At 34.8% G+C, this 22904-nt stretch overlaps 2 protein-coding genes across 2 annotated transcripts; both read left to right on the plus strand.

The window, feature by feature from the left end:
• The first annotated feature begins 7313 nt into the window (after positions 1–7313).
• On the plus strand, positions 7314–8233 carry LOC109170797 (1,4-dihydroxy-2-naphthoyl-CoA thioesterase 1-like). The gene has a single exon (XM_019319979.1). It carries the CDS (start codon positions 7535–7537, stop codon positions 8003–8005), a length of 471 nt encoding a protein of 156 aa, XP_019175524.1. The 5' UTR covers positions 7314–7534; the 3' UTR covers positions 8006–8233.
• A 7926-nt stretch (positions 8234–16159) lies between these two features.
• Positions 16160–22274, plus strand: LOC109170734 (allantoinase). Its single transcript, XM_019319887.1, has 15 exons — positions 16160–16333; positions 17733–17826; positions 17939–18059; positions 18163–18236; positions 18484–18560; positions 18700–18736; positions 18816–18901; positions 19022–19081; positions 19247–19398; positions 19597–19723; positions 20022–20177; positions 20303–20413; positions 20961–21071; positions 21422–21520; positions 21822–22274. The coding sequence occupies exons 1-15, from the start codon at positions 16247–16249 to the stop codon at positions 21948–21950; spliced, it is 1521 nt and encodes a 506-aa protein (XP_019175432.1). The 5' UTR covers positions 16160–16246; the 3' UTR covers positions 21951–22274.
• Positions 22275–22904: the final 630 nt, after the last annotated feature.

The following is a 22904-nucleotide window of genomic DNA, read 5'->3' on the forward strand; positions in this document are numbered from 1 at the left end:
AGGTATGTAATATAAACATGTTTGGTTGGAGAGTGTTGAGATTAACAAGAACACGAAATAATAATAATGGCAGAAATGTAAAAAAAAAAAAAAAAAAAAAAAAGCAATATTAACGTGTATATGAGTATGTTTCATATAAGGAGTAGGAGTGAAGCGGTTTGGGTAGACCCATTAGATGCCTATAAATACATTGGATGTATCTTAAGGCGTTGAATTACCACTCTCACCATCACAATTAATTAAATAACAGTTTCACTCCCGTGGTCGCAGGTACATTGTTGAACCACGTAAATATTGCATTCTTTACCTTTCTGTCTTTATTATTATTTCGTGTTCTTGTTAATCAGTTCAAGTACAAAATTTGATATATCAAAGTTAATGGTACAGGAAATTTTGGGTTATGCGGTAAAAGAATTTGTTGGCACAATAAGACTTTTTGAAAACCTTGAAGGCGGAAAAACTATCTAAGCTGATTGGGAATATTTGAAGGAGCGTGCGCCATGAACCATTCGGTTATACCTCGATGATGAAATTGTGTATTGCCCTGGAAACCCCAAAAGAGATTTGGGTTAAATCAGAAACTCATCTCACGGAAAAACCTCTATTAAACAAACTGTATCTAAAGCAAAGACTTTATGAGCTTAAGATGCAGGAGAGTTCAGACTTGGTGCATCATATTAATGTCTTCAACCAGATAATCTCAAATCTGGTCAGCTTGATGTCAAGATTGGAGATGAAGACAAGGCAATGATCTTGTTATGTTCATTACCTCTTTCCTCTGAACATCTGATAACTACTCTTGCGCGCATACGGAAAAGACACGATTAAATACAGTGAGATGTAACACCCCCTAATTTCCATGCTATTTAAAGCCTTAAACATGCAGATATCTAAACCAAAACATCAAACACAGCGGAAGACTGAAAGAGGAAATATATAAACTGGAAGAAACGGGGTGCTATGCCACGCTCACCCAGAGGTGAACGCACAGGCTAACATCTGCATTGTTCAACATCTAGAAACCAACATAACAAAATACTAAGTCTAATTTGGCTCACAGGCCACAAAATATAAGGGATGAGCTACTCTAGCTGGCACTAAACCGCGCACTCGTCTAAGCATCACCTGAAAGAAGCATATAAAACATGGGACGATGCCCGGTCAGCGAATAATGCTGGTAACCCACCAATACATATGAAATATCATACATAGATAAGATATAAGTTTGTAAAGCCATTTTCGAAACGGAATACATATATATAAGTCCAAAACCAAGAGTAATAGTCAACACAAGACTCAAACACTCTCAACAAGAACACGGGAACACATCCCAAGATTACGAAGAACAACAACGACTCACAAGAAGTCTCAAGGTATAATCTATCATCACACAATAGATTAATACCCGACATGCATAACTCAAAGGAATAAGGACACACCAAACGGCAACACATGCCTTGTGACTACACACATCACAAGAAGAGAATTCACAACAACGGCTACACAAGCCCTCGTGACATCACCCATCACAAGTTGATATGCCTTCCTTATGCCCGGTTCCAACCTTATGGCTACCCCCAACCTTATGTCTAGTTCCAACTGTTACCTCCAGGACCCCTGTACTTCTTAGTCCAACCTTTTCCCTCCTGGGACCGTCGTCCCCCACCAACAAACCACCAACAAGACCACCAATTTCATAGTACACGAGGGTACCGATCACACACACGGCGACACACGCCTCCCAAGAAATACGTGAACCTGACACACATGTCGCAACTTCATAATCACGTCATGGCCACCACGAGGACCACTGCAATACCTTGGTGACTAGTGTCACATACCACTAATCGTGCAATCCAGGTAAAGCCACACACACATCACACCACAATAGGAATCAATCAACGGATCACAACGAAGATATGAAACCATACTCAATCAAGAAGTGGATCACAGCCCAACAACAACGATGAATAACACAAGTTATCATCAACCAACAAGAAGGGACAAACAACACACACGCTAGCATTTAAACACCGAACTAGCATGTTTATCAAACGGGTAAACTGAAAGTAGTTCTGAAGAACACACAAGACTAATCACGGTTCAACGAAACACAATGCCGAACACTTAGCACGATTCAAGACACCAAAACCTACATGGATTCCTACCATATAGTTCTAGACATACAAAACATCAAGAAGACGCTCAAATAGTTCCACAAGAGAACATCGGGAAGTCAAAAGACCAAATACCGAGTCAAAAGAATCACGGGGAACAAATCCCTCAACAACATCAGCATGTTCCCCGCGGGTACACACCCACCGGCTTATGTTCCCTGCGGGTGGGCGGCGGGTAGGCCACTGCCCACCGTTCTGCCTGCAGATACACACCTGTGCCCAAAATAATCCCTTTGGGGATTTTCAACACCAAGCTCAAGTTCAAGTCCAAAACATGTCAAATCTCACCAAATACAACAAAATGACTTGAGTCAAAGGAATAGCCAAGCAATGACATACAAAAACCCTAATAACAAGCTCTAGATATGCATTTTCACAAGACAATGCATCAACACTCACATTTCATAGCAAAATCACATGTAGAATCCAAGAAATCATCAAATAGGTAAGCAAAATAGATTTTGTAGAGCATGGGTTACCTCTTGTAGACAAAAACCTTCTCTTAACACCTCACCAAGCTCCTAACAAAGCTCACCTTCCACACCCACTTCAAGAACACACCAAAAGATCATAAAGATTCTATCTTTAAGAAAAGACACCTTAGAAAACACTAAAAACACAAGATGAACATGGATCTTACCGTCCTAGATGCCCAAATGTATGAAAGGTAGAATCTTAGAGACAACTCTTGAAGTTTTGACAAAGCTTCACTTGGCTTGGAAGAAGAGCTATATACCTTTTCAGAGAGAAGGTGGAGCTAGAATTTGGAAAGTGTAAGGAGAGAAATTAGGGTGTTCTACTAGGTTAGCTTACAATACTAACACAAGGTGAAAAGTCAAGAATACCCTTACTAACATGAACGGATGTAAGGAAACAAGGGAACTCCCTACAAAGCTCAAGGTACAACTTTGACTTTGGGGTTGACTAGTCAATTACTAGTCCCCGACTATTGAATTTCCAAGATTTTAAGAATTAAATTACCAATTGAAATTGGATTAATTATTTAATTGATCCCTTAATCGAATTTGGATTTCGGGGTGTCACATTCTCTCCCCCTTCAAAGAAGCTTCGTCCCCGAAGCTTGGGTACGACGAATTAGAACAAACAATAAAAAGGAGCATCAATGTGACAAGAGTGTCAAGAACAATTTCTTTTGGTCAAAACCCAAAAGATTCCACAAAAATTCAAGGCAAGAAAGAATTCAAAACAAGGATTGGTTGTGTTTATCTCATATAGGAATTGAATATGAGTATGTCTCATATTGGTTGTATCCCTAAGGTGTTGAATCACCACCCTCACCATCATTTCGTATTCTTGTTAATCTCAACAGAGAGTTATTTATTTATTTTGGATTATAATGGATATTTTGATTTAATATCCTTAACATATTTTTATGTATTTCAATAAATGTTTAAATAAAATAAATAAATAAATAAGGCAATGATATTCACTGTTTCCTTCTTTGGAATCCGTTGCTATTGAGCTATTGCTTTGAGATTATTCATTGTTGTATTCTTCCTATTGAAATCCATTTGATTGCCTTTGCTTCGTGAGAATTCCTTTGTTGAGTTGGAACCTTATTGAGACTGTTATGCTGAAAAAGTGGACAGTGTTGGGACTTATTTGTATTGATATGAGATTGGCGGGCCTCTGGCTCTATTTGCAATGGGTCTTGTTGGTTGGGAAGCCCTGGACATGTCTGTAGTGTGGAAAGCCCCGATCAACCATTGTGAACTGACTCTGTAGTGTGGAAAGCTCCGGGTTTCCGTTTGGATTATTGATTTGTGGGCGACCTGGTAGAAACGTATCCCGGGTTGTCAGAGCTAGTAATTAACTCGTTGGGCTTGAAATCCCAATAGGGGGTGTATACACTTAAAGTTTCTAGATCTGTTTCCATTGGCTATTGGTTACTTAAGAGTTGAGATATTGATGTTGTCTAAGAGCCATCCACACTGATTCCACGAGGTTATGATTTATTGAGATTGATTATGCAATATTTTGAGATGATACAGTCCCCGTGAGGACTTGAGACTTGATAATGATTATGCGATTATGATGTGAATTGTACTATGTTTGGATTATGCGAATTGATCTATCTTTCTTGGTATCCATATCTTGATATTGTTACCCTATTGAATAAGTCTCGTTGTAGGAATCCCTCGTTCTATGATGATTGTATTCTATAATGTTTTTTGAGCTCCGTCTTACCATGAAATTGAGTCACTTCATTGTTTATGTCTCTTGAGTTGATTCTGAACTGTTCTTATCTCCGATGCTTTACGAAAATAGAGTTGATTAGCGATGTATATGTATTCCCAAGTTTCAAACCTATTTTGAGTATAAAAAAGTATATCTATATAGTTTTACATATTGGAGTGGGGTTACTTAGCAATTCTCGCTAATCTTTTAAAATGTGTTTTCAGGTATGGAGTAGAAGCCTTTCCCTGAGCGCGCAATAGCAAGATACCTATCTAGCTTATTTTATGTTCTTAGTTAGTTATGTTGTTTACCTACTAGTCTTTTGATATACTAGTATTTTGGATTTGTAGATAGAACCTTGTAGCCTGTGTATTTGGGTTTAGATGGTCGCCCAAGCGTGGCATAACACCTTTTGTTTTAAAGTTTGAATTTGCTTTCGCATTTCAATTCCGTCTTTTAAATAAGAAATGTTGTCTATTTTTGAATAATCTGATTTTGAAAATTGGGGGTGTTACAATGGCGGCCACTCTGAAGTGCCCAGTGGGCGCGCAGTACACTTCAAGCGCACTCCTACGCCTTTTTTTCTTCTCCTGCAAAAACCAAGGTTTTTGCCGGAGAAGCCAAAATGCTCTCCCTCCTCCACATAAGCCTTGTTTTCTTAAAAATCGCACCAAGTGCATTGATGGGGATGCTCTTAGTTGATTGATCTAGCACTATGTTTTTAGCTTGGGTTGCTTTCAAACCTTTATCCCCACCCCCCACCCCACCCCCACTAACTACTTAAACCTAGCTAATTGGTGAACTTAATTGCTCCGTATACTTTTGTAGAACAAACGAGGTCAATCAAACATTTACAGGGCGTTTAGTTGGAAAGAAGGAATTAGGGGGAAAAAGAATTGTAATTCGGTGGGAAAAGAATAAGGTGAGAATAAAATATGAATTCAAATTACAGTGTTTGGTATGCAGGAATATGATTACAAGGAATTGAAAGAGAATAAGTCATACAATGACTGAAATGTCTTTATGTAACAACAACAACAACAACAACAACAACAACAACAATAATAATAATAATAATAATATTATTATTATTATTATTATTATTATTATTATTATTATTATTATTATTATTATTATTATTATTATTAAGATGAGAATGTCATAATATAGAGTACTGATGAGAGATGAGAATGAGATGAGTGGATGGGAGCTTATGAGACCTTGTATTATAAAAGGGCAAAAATGCCATAACAATAGCTTCTTCTCTCCGTTCGGTGCTGAATTACAATTCATAGGGAGGGGTCATGAATTCTTATTCAGCAAATAGAGGGTGAATTGCAATTCCCTCCAATCAAACGACGTAATTGAGAGGTTCTGAATTAGGGGATAATTGCATTTCAATTACAGTCAACCAAATAGCTTGTTAATGCATTTTTAAAAAATATATAAATTGTACTGTTTAGATTATCACACACTAAAGCTCAACCTCTTACATTACTCTATTTGGACCAACAGTTTCTTCATTTGGTGAGAATGAATTATTATTCATAATTGTACATATGGTTTAGGTACAATCAAAATGTGGTAGAAAATATAAATGGTGATCCAATAGGTACACCGTACACCAAACCCCCTTAAATTGGAGGAGAGAGTACAATACCAGATTTGTATAATGTCAAATTATATATATATATATATATATATATATATATATATATATATATATATATATATATATATATATATATATATATATATAGGATCATATGAGAACAATTGCTTAGGTGAGAACATGAGAACAAATCGTGTGCATCCATCTAATATTTTTTAATGGTCTAGATTAGATTAAGTATGTGCGAACGCAAATTAAATGTGTACAAACGCGATTAATTGCGTTTGCACACATTTAATTCGCGTTCGCAAACTCATGAGCGGCCCCAAGCTCATAAACTGTACATTTCTACTTTTTTCAATATAGTTGGAGTAGGTCTTAAGTAAAAATTCTCATTCACTAGACCGATGCCTCGATTAACCAAATTATGAATATTCAATCTAAAATATTAATCTCTATTACTTGATTACTTCTATTGGCAACTCATCAAAGTGATGATGAAAGGGATTGGTCAACAAAATGAGTTGATATATGATATTTTATTGATGGTTATAAGATTAATTTCACTTTAAATATTTTCAATTTAAAGAATTTAAGCCTCCATCATCGGAGAAAGTCTATGATTATCCTTTTTTTTTTATTTGGAACGATAATCGAGATTCCATTACACTACATAATAGTTTAATTTTGAATTAATTCGACTAATTTTTTATTAGGTCCTTTTTTTTGCTGTAACAATTTTTAGATCTTACCCCTAACCTATCCAATCGTTATGATGTGCAACCATGTGCACCACGCATGGTGCACACGGTTGCAAAACGACGTCGTTCCATTTTTTTTAAAAAAAAATCCGTTCGGATTGTCGTTAACGGCGTTAGGTGGTTTCCTTTTGTATTTAAACAGTAGGATATATCCATAACTTCATAGCTATATATCTAGAATTACATAACTATATATTCATAATTTGACAATAGTACATTCAGAAATTAATAATTACACATTCATAATTGACCTTATCGATTCTGAATATATAATTAATTCATTATGGATATATAGTTAATTCATTCTGGATATATAATTCATTCATTCTGGATATATAGTTCACTAATTATGAATATATAGTTCATTAATTCTTGATATATAATTCAAATTATGCACAACATAACACCGTTAACGACAATCAAAAATATTTTTTTTAAAACAATTGAACGTGTAATTTTTAATCAAAACGACGTTGTTTTACAACCGTGTGCATCACACATAATTTGCACACGGTTTGCACGGCATAATTTGCGTAATCTATCAATTTCGTGATAAGATGGACTTAACCCTAGTTTCTAACAAAACATGGCCCATAATCAGATACGCAGTAAATGAAACGGTAAGCTCCAATAGATTTTGCCCCGTCGTGGTCCACTCATGTCACCTACCCCGTTCATACTGCACTGATCACCAAATCGTTTTTTCAAGATTTGGTTGCTCAAAAATCAGGGAAGAAAATCCCAAGAAATCTCCCACTTTCAAGGATTAGGATTGAAGACAGAAAATGGCGGAATCACCGTCGAAGACGGCGGTATTGGACGCGCCGCTTCACACGATAGGGTTCGAGATCGGGGACGTCTCGCCGGAGAAAGTCACCGGCCGGCTGGTGGTGACCGAGAAATGCTGCCAGCCGTTCAAGGTGTTGCACGGCGGGGTATCGGCGCTGATAGCGGAGGCGCTGGCGAGCATCGGCGCCAACGTGGCGTGCGGGTTCCGGCGAGTGGCCGGCGTCCACCTCAGCATCCACCACCTGAAGAGTGCCCGCGCCGGCGACCTTGTGCTCGCCGAGGCCACGCCGGTGAACGCCGGGAAGACCATTCAGGTCTGGGAAGTGAAGCTCTGGAAGACCGAACCGGGAAACGAAGAGAAAAGGGTTCAGATATCGTCTTCCAGAGTCAATCTCTTGGTTAACATGCCGGTGCCGGAAAACGCCAAAGATTCTCCGGCGAATCTCAGGAAGTATGCCAAATTATGACCAAAATGAAGAGATGAAGCAAATAAAATTTGATTGTGAGTTTGAACCCTATTATTTGTCTTATGTTCTCTCAAATAATTTGTTTCCTTAATCCTTTGGTTTGTAAAGTCTGGACAAATAAGGATTGAGATTCTATAGTTCCTACATAAGCCAAGAAGGCAAAAACTATATATATATAATCATGTTTCATAGTGACATATTGAATTATTTGCTATTTTTGTGGATTCAAATATTTTTGGCTCAATTATGTTACATTACATGAAATTTTTAATCAAATCATTGAAAATAATAGTTAAACTTTAAATTGTTATTTATTTATTTATTTATTTATTTATTTTTCAATTTGAAACCAGAATCAATATGATATTATAAAATTGGAACTAGAATATTTTGATTTTATTTTTACCTTACATGATTTGGTTTGAACCCGAAATGTGCTTGTCTCTAACTACAACAAAGGGTCTGTTTAGAAAGTATGAAAATAACTTCTAGAAAATGAGTCATTTTTAAAAATATATATATTTTTTATTTTTTTTTTTTATGTTTGGCTGCACAACAAAAAATTATTTTTGTGTGTTTGGTTCATTTTTTTGAAAAATGTGTAAAATTGTATAATTAAACATTTTAAATATTTTATTTAGAATATAAAAATATTTAAAATAATATTATTTATCAATTTTTTTTATAAAAAAAATATAGTTTTCGCCATAAACCAGACTTAAACTTATAGTTTTCGCCAGAAATCAGACTTGGTTTTCGCCAAACACCAGACTTAGAGTTTCCCCCAGACCCCAGACTTAGGGTTGCCGCCATAAACCTTGTTCAGTGTTGCGGAAAAATGACTAGATATTCCCCAGTGTTTTCCGTTGACTGAATTTTTCAATTCCGAAAAATGATTTTCAGAAATTATTTTCCTGGTTCCAAACACAGTCAGATTATGCAACTCCTATGGAAAGAGTTCTACGATATGTCAAATTCTACTCAATCACTTTTAATCCATGATAACGTGGTAAATAAGGATATAATATTTTCATTATATGGGCCCAGGATAGGAAAAGTGTTACATAAAATATTTGTGAGAAGGAATAGGAGTTGAGAGTAAGAAGTTGGAGTTCATATAGTATTTTCCATTTAAAAATTCATGAAAACCAAAACCTATATCCTAGGCCAGTGAAATCATCCAAAAGTTATAATTCTATTGCATGTACTCTAAATCTTACCCCCTCAAATTAACACCCTGATGTGACGGACATTGATAAATTATTTTTTTCATGTGAGTCCTGTAAATGTATCTATATCAACATTTTAAATGTGACCATAAAAGTTGGAAGTAGATAATATGAGTATATAATGGATGGAGTTGATTGTCTCTATGAAAATTCCAACTGCATCTGCAGCAATTGGCGTGCTCTTGATAGCGTACAGAGACAAATCTTTTTCTCTTCGGGATTCATGCGTCCTCTTTATTTACTTTTATTATTCCCAACTTGGAAGATGGGATACGCTTGTTTGCTTTCTGGTTATTCTTATCAATATTTTTTGTCAGATTTAAAATTCTTAGCTTGACGCTAATTCTAAAATCTCGAACAATCGGATTTATCAAGCGGGTTGAACTAAAAGTTTTAAATTTTCAAATTAAAATTTTAAACTTTAATTTTAATATATTTGCGCATTTACATTAATTAATAATAAATATAAACTTATACATTATTCCATCAATCTAACCTCCATTTCCAAATTCTAACTACAAATAATTAATATATTTACACTATAATATACTTCATAATAATTATAATATTTTGTTATTTTCGTTATTTATTTTCATAAAAATATTTATTTTGTAATAAATTTATTAAAATTTTATTTATAATTAAAAAAAAAAAAACTAGATATCAACTTACATATAAATTCAATATGAATATTCAGTATGTAAATGATGAACATTAAGTATGTAAATTGTGAATATTCAGTATATAAATTGTGAACATTTAATATATAAAAATTGTGAATATTCAGTATGTAAATTGTTAACATTCAGTATATAAATTGTGAATTTTTAGACGCGGTCCACATAATAATTTGCCCCTTAAAAGGGCAAATTATGTTGTGAAATCGTGTTCCAAAACTGTTCATAATTATGAATATATAGTTCAAAAATTATGAACATATAATTCTATAATTATGAACATAGAGTTGTGAACATAATTATGTATATAGAGATTCAATAGTTGTGAATATGAAGTTAAAAAATTATGAATATATAACTTTATAATTATGAACATATAGTTCAGTAATTATGAATATAAAGTTCTGTAATTGTAAATATAGAGTTCAATAATTATGAATATGAAGTTAAAAAATTATGAATATATAGTTTTATAATTATGAACATATAGTTCAATAATTATGAATATATAGAACCGTATCCACCTTGCAAGGTGGACACGGTTCCACAGAATAACGATTGCCTTAAATGACTCAGGCTATCATGCTATCTTATTAAATTTGGGCTAGCCCGTTTAGACAATCAGACTTATTAGTTTAAATTTCTTTGACACAAACCTTTATACTTTTCAGTCTTATCAAAGCTCAGACTTTGATTTCGAACTAAGATTAACATCCCTACTTAAAAGTGGAGAAGATGACTAGATGAGCATTTTTCTTTTGGTTTCTGCCAACAAAGTGAAGGAGAAGGGAAGAGGTGCATTATTCTTATTTGGCTTTTGCTAGTGGAAGCATTATATGGGCATAGGGTTTGCTATGAACGTATCAAAGTCATGATTGTTGAATTATTTTTATAGTAACCATGATTCTATTAAATAAAGATACAATAGATATCTCACTTAAGACTTAGTTTAGTGTGGTGGGTTTCATCTTTGCTACAGACATGAGTAGTTTAGATTTGGGCTAGATTCATTATGCGCAAAAATATATAGTTATTGTTGAGTCTTAAAAAATAAATTATCTCAGTTTATCTCATCATGAACTAAAGTGTTGACTCCACGAGTTTAAAATATAATATGATAAAATTAAAAAATTTAACGTATAACACAATAATAATAATGATAATAAAGGGACAAGAGAAAATATATTGATACACAATCTACATTGACACATTTTCTATACTATATAGATTCAAATACCGTAGATTCATAATTTAATCGTGTTGGGTTGGGCTTCTCTCCTATATAGTAAATAACCCAGTTTAGACCAAGCACATTTGTATACGACATGTTATACTGTGTAACCGTGTGCACCATGCAAGGTGCACACGGTTCCAATTCATAATTTCTATACTATAGATTCATAATTTCTATATTGTAGATTTATAAAATTTATACTGTAGATTCATAATTTCTAAATCGTAGATTCATAATTTAAATACAGTAGATTCATAATATAGGGGTTCAAATGTGATACAAATTGGATAGTCGTGCACCTAATTTGAAAATTTTAATAGTCAAGGACTAAAATTGATACATGTATTATAGGGCAAATTATGCTGTGCAACCGTGTGCATCATGCATTGTGCACACTGTTCTATGCTCATAATTACTGAACTATATGTTCATACTTATAAATTTATATATTCATAATTTTTGAACTTCATATTCATAATTATTGAACTCTATATTCACAATTACAGAACTCTATGTTCATAATTTTCGATGTTCATATTTCCAATTGTTAAACTCTGTATTCACAAATCACAGAACTATATGTTCATAATTTGATAACTATACAGTTTCGAAATTATGAATCTACAATACAGAGATTATGAATTTACAGTACGGATATTATGAATATGCAGTATATAAATTATGAATCTACTGTATAGATTTTATGAATCTACAGTATTTAAATTATGAATCTATGGTTTAGAAATTATGAATCTACAGTATAGATTTTGGCCCTGTTTGGTAAAATGGCTGTTAGCTGATAGCTGTTAGTTGTTAGTTGATTGTGTTAATTAGAGGGTATAAATAGTTGATAACATTAGCTGATTGTAGAAAATTGTTTGGTAAATTAGCTGTTAGCTGATAGCTGTTTGGTATATTTTCTTTTCTCAAAAAACTAATTGAAAAAGTTGCTTGGAGTAGCTTTTTGAATTTTAGCCTTTTGGAGTTGCAAAAAACTAATTAACCAAACATTTATATTGATATTTTAACTAACTCAAACAATTAATAGTGGTCAAATAAGTCAAAATTGGTCTATAGGCCAATTTTTTACCAAACAGGGCCTTTATGAATCTACAGTATAGAAATTATGAAGAGAAAATTTCAATTTTGGTCACACCAGGGGCTTTGTTAATTTCAGCACCTATCTTTCAAAAGTGTCAATTTAATACCTTGAGTATGTAATTTTTGTCAATTTTGATCACTCCGGCCAAATTGTCGGCCAAATTTGACCGGAAAAATTTAATCCAACATTTAGTCTAAAATCTAAGGGACAAAATGGTCTTTTCTATCCTTTCTCCTATTCCTAATTTCGCAACCCTAAAACGTAAGAAGCGAACACAAACGAAGGAAGGTGAACACGTTGAAGTAGCTAAAGTCTCCATTCGAAGAAGTAAAGGATATGGTTTCTGGGCAAAGGCTGTTATAGAGATCTGTTATGGCTTGTTTTCTTGTGGGCTTTGTACGAAGTATCGCATTTTTCTGTTCATATAAACCATAAAATTAACTTTATTTTTTCCAAAAAATTAACGAAAAAAACTACGTAGTAATTGAATTTAGAATGCAAAGCGCAGGCACCTGAGCCATGAAGTTGTTAGCATAACTGGTGTCTCCATTTCCTTCGTTCGTGTGAAAATGGAGGTGAACACGTTGGGAGGAAAGCTAAAAGGAGAAAGGATAGAAAAGACTATTTTGCCCCTTAGATTTTAGACTAAATGTTGGATTAAATTTTTCCGGTCAAATTTGACCGGCAATTTGGCCGGAGTGACCAAAATTGACAAAAATTACATACTCAAGGTACTAAATTGACATTTTTGAAAGTTATGTGCTAAAATTAACAAAGCCCCTATAGTCGTGTGACCAAAATTGAAATTTTCTCAAATTATGAATCTTTAGTATAGAAATTATAAATCTATAATATAGAAATTATGAATTGGAGCCGTGTACACCTTGCATGGTGCACATGGTTGCATAGCATAACGTTCCGTATACAAATGTGCTTGGTCTAAACTGGGCTATTTATTACATATGAGAGAAGCCCAACCCAACGTAGTTATATTTTATGATATAGCAACTATGAATAGGACGTTTTCATTTTATGGGTTCAAAAAAGTTGTCTACCTCTAAAATCTAAAATTTGTAAGAAAAAATAAAATTTGAGAGTAGATTACATAATGATATTCTAGAGAAAAGTGATTCAGATTCCACAATATGTAGGGAAGAATCTTGTCACGTACCATCACTGCCAACCCATATATATATGCATCATAATAAAGTCTTGTCGTGATGTTGCAGCAGCAGCCTCAGTGCTTCACTTTCCAAATGGTCTCGTATAACGTCATCCGTTAGAATCTTTTACACCCTACCGACAACTAATAAGACAAAACTACCCATTTTTCTTTTCATACATTAAATTTATTAGTTTATGTTAGATTAATATTTAAATTTTGTGACCAGTTTGATTGGCGTGAGTGATCATACATTCTTATTTTTTAAAGGAATAAGGTTTAAATTGGCCACTGAACGTAACTTGAAAATGCAATTAGGCCACTGAACGAACAAAAAGTGCAATTAGGCCACTGAACACTCCAAAAACATGCAATTAGGCCACTGAACTCTCCAAACGTATGCAATTTCATCGGATAGCAGGTTACCATCAATTTTAGCAAGTTACCTGCTTACGTGGCAGCTGAGTTGGCATTTTTAATAATTTTTAATAATAAATTTTATAAAAAATTGAAAAAAAAAATAAATAAAAAATAAAATAAAGTCATAAATTTTTTTTAAATAAAAATTTATTATTAAAATTTATTAAAAATGATTTAAAATTTATTAAAAATGCCAACTCAGCTGCCACGTAAGCAGATAACCTGCTAAAATTGAGGGTAACCTGCTATCAGGTGAAATTGCACATTTTTGGAGTGTTCAATGGCCTAATTGCACTTTTTTTTTTCGTTCAGTGGCCTAATTGCATTTTCAGGTTACGTTCAGTGGCCAATTTGAACCTTATTCCTTTTTTAAAAAAGGTTGGGAGTTTGAACCTATTCTTGTATGACCCAGTGTGAATATGGATTAGTCTGCGTATAGTACATACTTACCAACTTTTTTTAATACCACATAGTTTAACGGTCAAATCCAAATTTACAGTTAGGGCCCGCTCAAAACACCTCATGGTCTAACGGTCTAACCCAATTTTTTTTAAAAAACATTTTTTGTCAATATCTCTTAATATTTGAACGCCACACTATAAACTAGAGCAAAACTTTAGGGTGATCCGTTGAATTAATTAAGCTAGTTCTTAAGGTCATCTTTTGAATTTTTGTGACCCCTTTTTTGTAAATAAATGAGACCATACCAAAAGTATAAATCAACCTTTAAAATCAATACAGTAAAATATATAATTTTTATTTATATATTATTTATTTTTGATATAAAGGTTTTGAACGATTTTGCCATAATCATCCTCAATTAATTAGGAGAGATACATGAAAATTGAATTGCAACTTTGGTAATCAAAGAAACTTAGAGGAAAGTTGTAAAATTAATGGAGGAAGAAAAAATCTTCTCCCAATCTTTAATGATTGCGCGTGATTTGGAAAAAAAAAAAAACTGATGAGTTTTATACAAGATAGAAAGAGACATGAAGGAATGTGGGCTTAATTGCAGATTTTTTTTTTTTTTTTAATTTCTTAAGTAGGTAGGTCAAAAATAGATATTGGGTCCTTTAAAATTGAAGTCTTGTGCTGTTGGCCATTATGCACGGGCAAAAAACCGACCCTGTTAGTCCCGCATGACAACTATCGACTTATTTTAGATTAGTCATATAAGTTGAGTTGCGTCTCGATATAAGAATGATTATTATATAAGATAATTTTTTAAAAATATAATCTCAATTAAGTTGATTGGATAGTTTATCAAGTTCACTAGTTTCACTCAGAGCTCATATTCAGGTAGCTCAATAATTTGGTACCTAAAAGATGGCTCCAACAATGTTCGTCAAATTATTGACTTGGTAATCACATGATTACAAATTTAACTCATAACAAGAACAATTTAACCTATGTTGGTTTACCTCGAATATATTATATTAATATTGTAGGAATTTGCGCTAAATAATAATAATAATAATAATAATAATAATAATAATAATATTATTATTATTATTATTATTATTATTATTATTATTATGTGGTACTCCTGGGTTGGCTGAACAGCTGGTCTGAATATTGACGTGACATTGGTGGATTCGGTAGGATTCCTTATCCAGTGCACCACTTTCTACAATTTGGACCGCTAAAACATCGAATATTCTTGCACTCTCCAATAAAAGTAAATAAATAATAAATATTAAATAAAGATTCTTGTTCTGTATCATTCTAAGGGCCCACAAACTTTTTTTTTTTTTTTTTTTAAAGTGCGGAGGAAAATACACAATCATTATTCGATAGTATATATTAACAAATTCTATTTAAATATAATAGTTCGTAAATTATATAGAGTTTAACTTCATTAAAAAGATTCGAATAGACTGGACTATGACCTTGTTTGGTAACATAGTTTATCAGTTAATTTTGGCTTGTTTGACTACTACTAAATGTTTGTCTTGATTAAACAGTCAATACGAGTGTTTGATTAATTAACTTTTTGTAACAACTTATTACCCCAAAACGGTAAATTTTAAAAAGCCGCTCAAAGCAGTTTTTTTGACAAAGTCATTTTGCATATAATAAGCGATCAACTAATAGCTAATTTAGCAAACATATTTCTACAATCAACTAGTCAAACTATTTAATCCAATCAGTTAACAATTATTTACCAAATGCCCATATGTGAGTATTGGCCAAAATTGAATTTACTAAAATCATACTCTACTCGCTCCGGTCACTCTTCGCGGGACCCACAAACTCCAATCTGTTACAATTGGTTCATTGCTTTTTTATATTTATATTATACTACTATATATGTACGTATTGACACGGACGGGCAGTTTGGCGTTGTATTGGGTGGCTGACATTGGAGGAAGAAGAAGAGAGGTTTGTGGAAGAAGGAGCGAAGAAGCACAGCTATGGAGTCTGGGAAATGGCGGACACTGTTAGGTCTGCTACCGCTGCTTCTCTCGTTTCTGTTCTTCTATTTCGACATCTCTACGAAGGTTTGGCGATTCCCACTTCTCTGCGATTTCATATTCTGTCACTTTTTTCTTGTCATTCCCCAACATAAATAACTGTGCATCCATAGCCTTTTTCGATTGGATTGATGTTATTAGATGATGTTTCTCACAACAACAACAACAGATCATGATTTGGTTCTGTTTGATAGTAAGGAAAGTTTTAACTTTTCTGGCTATTTTAAAAGGTGAAAAAGTTATGTTCTCTTTGTGTAGTACGGGTGTGACAAATCATTATTTGATTCTGTTTGGTAGTCAGGAAAGTTTAACCATTTTGGTGATTTATAAGGCGAAGAAGTTATTATCATGTTTGGCATAGTACCATATGGCCTCATTGTATAAGACATGTGTGACAAATCATTATTTGATTCTGTTTGGTAGTCGGGGAAGTTTAACTTTTTTGGTGATTTAAAAGGTGAAGAAGTTATTACGACGTTTGGCTTAGTACCATATGGTCTCCTTGTGTGTGACAAATCATTATTTGATTCTGTTTGGTAGTCAGAAAAATTTAACTTTTTTGGTGATTTAAAAGGTGAAGAAGTTATTAGTTATTACTATGTTTGGCGTAGTATCATATGGCCTCTTGTGTAGGACAAGTGTGACAAATCATTATTTGATTCTGTTTGATAGTCAGGAAAATTCTAACTTTTCAATCAATTTAAAAGGTGAAGAAGTTATCACCATGTTTGGCATAGTACCAAAGGGTCTCTTTGGGTAAGTTGGGTGTGACAAATCATTATTTGATTCCGTTTGGTAGTCAGGAAGTTGTAACTTTTCTGAAGAAGTTATTATCATTTTTTGGCGGTAGTACCAAATGGCCTTTTTGTGTAGGCCGAGTGTGACAAACCATTGGTAACTCACATGGGAGTGTGAGCATAGATTATCAAAAAATTGGGATGGAATTGAAATTTCGTGACGAATAATTATCTGACGTAGACACATAAAACGAGCCCCACGTTATAAGTTCATGCCTCAATATATGAATATTGGTTTAGTGGGTTTCTAGTGTAAACTTTGTTCATATGTTTATGTATAACCATCTAAAACTATCCACCCCTTCCACAAGAAAATGAGAATGATAAAGGGATTGCCTTTAAAACTTAACCAGTTCCATATATGTTTGGGTAGAAAACTATAGAGCATAGCTTATTTCTCAACAAATTTGACTGTTGTCTGCTGTTAAGAGTTCCGTTTTATTTGTGCTCTTGGAAATGAACACACCTCAGTTTCTGTTGTTTAGTCATTGTTTTGTGTCCTAAGTTTTTGCAGTTGACATTTATGTCCAGTTGGAAAACACAAATATAGCAAGATTCATGTTCCGTTATTAGCAGTTCTTAGATATAACTCGTGGTAAATTGAAGATTTCTTTAAACGCAATGTGCAGCCCTCCACGAGCCAGTGCAGTCTCATTTCTCATAGCCATTTCTGGATAGCCAGCAAACGCATTGTGACGCCAAAAGGGGTTATATCTGGTGCAGGTTTGTTTTTTCACAAAATCGAGTTCATTTTCCAAAAAAGACTTCTCCTTTATGAGGTATTAGGGAAACCGGTAGTTGGTAGGTATGATTATCTGAATGTTAAAATTAACAGTTGAGGTGAAGGGAGGGAGCATTGTATCTGTGGTCGATGGAGATAATTGGCGAGGAACTGTTAAGAGTGGACGAGTAATGGATTATGGGGAGGCTGTCGTTATGCCTGGTTTGATTGACGTGTAAGATTGCTTTCCCAAATTCCTTTTCACACGTTCTTATCTTCAGATTTTTTTTTTTTTTTTTTTTGTTTGAAAAAGTTCTTTCATGGAACATTCATGACAGACACGCGCATCTAGATGATCCCGGGAGAACAGAATGGGAAGGATTTCCCTCCGGGACAAAAGCGGCTGCTGCTGGTATGTAGATCTCAGCCATTAGCATCTACATTGTTTTCTTTCGTTTTTATGTTTTAGTATGGAGTATCCATGAAACCGGGGGCCTAGTGTACTTGCTGATTTTAAGTTCTGCACCCTCCCGGTTTCCATAGATCCTATTATTTACCATTTGTACAAGTGTTTTATGTATGTCTAAACCTTTGATTATGTATTCGAACAAATGTTCATTTCTTACTTTCTAGTTTCTATTCCCCGTTTCCTCTTACAGGTGGTGTAACGACGTTGATTGACATGCCTCTTAACAGTTTCCCATCAACAGTTTCCGAAGAAACCTTGAACCTTAAGGTCTGTCTTGCTCATTGGCACATGAATCGTTTTGATAATTAACTCCCGGGAAATTTTGATAACAGATTGTACTGTACCCCTTAGTTTTCTCGATTTGCTTTTTCCTTGCTGATGTTTTTTCGGGTCATGTGGACTACAGATTGAGGCTGCTGAAGGGAGAATCTATGTTGATGTTGGTATGCTTCATGTGATATATAAACTTCAGTATACACTGTAATACTATTGTTATTTACGTATAGCTTCGAAATTGAACAGGTTTCTGGGGAGGTTTGGTTCCAGAAAATGCGTTCAATGCAAGTGCTTTGCAGCGTCTCCTAAATGCTGGAGCCCTCGGGTTGAAGGTAGATAGACACTTTTTTTTTTTTTTTTTTTCCTGATCTTTCGAGTTTCTCTGGTTGAACTATTATGTTTTCCCATTTTACGGGGAGTTTTTGTGTGAACTTTCTGTTCTTTATTTGCAGTCATTCATGTGTCCTTCGGGGATCAATGACTTTCCTATGACAAATTCATCCCACATTAAGGTATATATGCAGATTTTACTTCCCACTAAGAGCTCTTTCTGTGATATTTTCGAACTTTCCTGCGATTTGGTTGAACCACGACGGTTCATTCATTGCTATGAAAAACTTATCGTTTCTGGCTGAGTGGTTTGAGACCTTAGAAATCGACTTTTCGTGTTAATACAGGAAGGACTGGCTGTCCTGGCAAAGTACAGAAGACCTCTACTTGTACATGCGGAGATGGAGCAGGAGCCCGAGAATGAATCGGATCTGGAAGATGGCGGGGCTGAGAGCGCTAGATCTTACTCGACGTATCTTAAGAGAAGACCTGCATCATGGTAAGGCGGGATAACCACACCACGCTAAAAGATTGAATTCAATCAATCTGCTAGTCTTACACATGACCTTATAAACCCATATGTTCTCTCTTATATTTTCAACGTGGGACTCTTAATAGTGTCGAAAACATACCTTTTTGTGCTAGTTTCTTTATTAATGCTTGATACATTCAGCAATATTTCTCTGCTCTTCTATAGGGAAGAAGCCGCGATTAGAGAGCTCGTGAGTGTAACAAAAGACACTCGATCTGGCGGTTCAGCTGAGGGAGCTCATCTCCATATTGTCCATTTATCTGATGCAAGGTCTTCTTTAGAACTTATTAAGGTATTCGAAGCTTTTTCTTTCCATCTTTCGTGTATAAACCACTCTATATCGCCACCCAAAACTGACTAGCCATCATCAACTGTATAAATGAAGCTCTTTGAGTCTATTTCTCGGGCGATTTGGTTACAACATACATTCATATTGTTATGATCTCCTCTAAAGTGGACTGAACAAGCTCTGATACCATGTTACAATCTAATAGACTGAATCAATCAGCTAGTCTAACCCATGGCCTTATAAACCCACATGTTCTCTCTTATATTTTCAATGTAGGACTCTTAACACATATTTTACACAGGAAGCAAAAAGGAGTGGCGATAGCGTTACAGTTGAAACCTGCCCGCATTATCTGGCTTTTGCAGCCGAAGAGATCCCTGATGGCGATACGCGTTTCAAGTGTGCTCCACCTATACGCGATGCAGCCAATAGGGAGGAACTATGGGCTGCTATAATGGTACTTTCTGCTCCCGATATAACAGCCAACAGAGAAGAATTACAAGCTGCTCTGATGTTATTAACAGTTTCGTTTTTTCCAGATCAGTTCTTACCTGATGCTCCATCCTCCATATGTTGTTTCAGGATGGAAATATAGACATGTTGAGCTCTGACCACTCGCCTTCGGCCCCAGAGCTTAAGCTCTTCACCGAGGGCGATTTCTTGAAAGCCTGGGGTGGCATATCCTCTTTGCAGGTCTTCACATTCTCTAATTAGTGATAGTTTCTGGGCAATCACATCTTTTTAGGACTAAACGTGGGAAAGAAAACAAAAATCCTGCACCTATAGTGATATATAGTCATGGACTAATAGCGAGAATACCACTAAACTCGTGGGACCAGAAGCGAAATAGCTATAAATCAGATGAACTAAGCAAAAATGAAGTTAAAATTGTTGAATTTGGAAGATGGAATGGCCTGGCGGGTGGAGAATAACACCACCCGCCAAACTGGCGGAAGCAATATGAAGAATCAAGACTAGGAAATGAATATAAGACTGAAATTATATTAGTCTTCCTTGTTTCTAATATAGAAACACAGTACATATATATATACAAAGACATAACCGTAAATAACTACCCATAACTTACACCTATTCATAAACAGACACAACCCTATAGATAAAACTAACTCTTTATTTTCAACAAAAATAATATGGAAACTATATCTTGTAGTCTAGTTAGAATGATCTTGGTTTACTTATTTTTAGAAACTGAGGCTGCTGTCTTTATGTTCATGTGCAGTTTGTTCTCCCTGTAACCTGGTCATATGGGCAGAAATATGGAGTTACATTTGAACAGATGGTTTCATGGTGGAGTGAGAAGCCTGCTAAGCTTGCTGGTCTAAATTCAAAGGTTTTGCTTCTTATCAATTCATATTTTTCAGTTGTGGAAGTAACTGTGCTGCATTATCACATATAGATACAGATTAATCCTTGGGTGGGACAACCCCAGTCGAGTTGGTCGGGCAGTTGGCTTGGTAACCATAAGTTCTATGTTCGACTCTCTGTGGGAATTTGCCTATTGACCTTCTTGGTTTTAGCCGGTTAACTATAGGCAATCTAGGCTGGTTTACCTCCTTGTGGTCCTTTGCCGGCTAGGGTCACAGGACAGGCTTTGTAGGCTAGGCTTCACCTAGAATGCACTTTCGAGTTGTGGCTGATGGTTTTCCTGTAAATCTAAAATTAATCCTTGGGTGTTTGCAGGGAGCAATTGTTACTGGCAACCATGCTGATATTGTGGTCTGGCAACCAGAAGCAGAGTTCGACTTGGACGATAATCATCCCGTCTACCTTAAGCATCGTGTACGTATTCCTCACGTTGCTATCTATGACGCACTGAAACTCTTAAGAGGGAGCGTTTTCGTATGTTCCCATCCCCATTTATGTGCTACCTAACATTTTTGCATACTCTACGGGATGAGACTAATCCAGTCGAGTCTCCATCAGTCCCGTTCAGGTCTCCCCAAACCAAACTCTATACTTAATCGACTCGGACCCCTTCCACTTGAGCTGCTATCTAACATCTTATCATACCATATATTAGACAATAACCATTTCTTGAACCTAAAGCCTGAGTGACTCTTGTTTTTGATCAACCATGCAGAGCATTTCTGCATATCTGGGAACAAGACTCTCTGGGAAAGTTTTAGCAACATTCATAAGAGGAAACCTCGCTTTTAAAGAGGGAAAACATGCCCATGATGCCTGCGGCGTACCCATTCTAGCAAAATAAACCCGATCAGAGCAGACTAAAACGACAAATCTTCTCGTAAATCTCATTCTAAGCTGTGTATATGACTCTTTCACAGTACATGGTGGGCTAGAAATCTGCACATATCTCATCTGGTTAAAACTGCTTTCTTGAAGATTTGTGTTCTGTGGGTATTCCATTTTCTTCTCCCCATTCCACAAAACACTTTTGTTTTCTAGTGATGGCTCAAGTGTGTACATAAATCTGATGATTGTAATTACTCAAAAGACTTTTAAGCAGGTGGTTTATGGCTGTTAACTGCTTCTGCCCCTAGTTTTCTTCAATTCTTATCTATAATGTGCTGGGAAACGTTTTCTCTTGAAACTCTGTATAACGTTTTAGAATCGTTTTTCTAATTTAAGAGTTCAAAAAGACATCTTAAACAGAAACTAATGTATGAGTAATATTTATGCATATTTTAAGAAAATATATTGCAAAGCGGCCTGCGGGCACACACGCACTATAGAGGATCAAATGAGAAGCAAAGATTAGATAATAATTGCAAACCAATTCTAACCATTGATTTGGGATGATCAATCGTAGGAGTAAAGTAAGAAAGAGATGTAATGACATTTTGATAAATATTTCAAACTTAAAGTGCATCGTGCAACAATTATTAAGTGTAATTACTGATATATATAATGGTGTAATGTATCTGTGATTGCACTAGTTAATGTTGCATGATGCACTTTTAAAATATAGTTCTAAACACGTATACATTTTTAGTTGTGGCTTATTACACATTCACTATTATGACGAGAAGTATATATATAATATATTGAATTCAACTCAATCTTTATTGATATGTCTAATTGTTATCATAAATAAATAAATAAAAAAGGGTTTTAAATAGCTTAGCATAACATTTTTGACTTATACTAGGTAATGTGGTAGTTGATATATACTTGTTTTAATAATTTTATAATTTATGTATGC

The sequence above is a fragment of the Ipomoea nil genome, unplaced genomic scaffold, assembly GCF_001879475.1.
Source record: "Ipomoea nil cultivar Tokyo-kokei standard unplaced genomic scaffold, Asagao_1.1 scaffold0317, whole genome shotgun sequence".
Lineage (NCBI taxonomy): Eukaryota > Viridiplantae > Streptophyta > Magnoliopsida > Solanales > Convolvulaceae > Ipomoea > Ipomoea nil.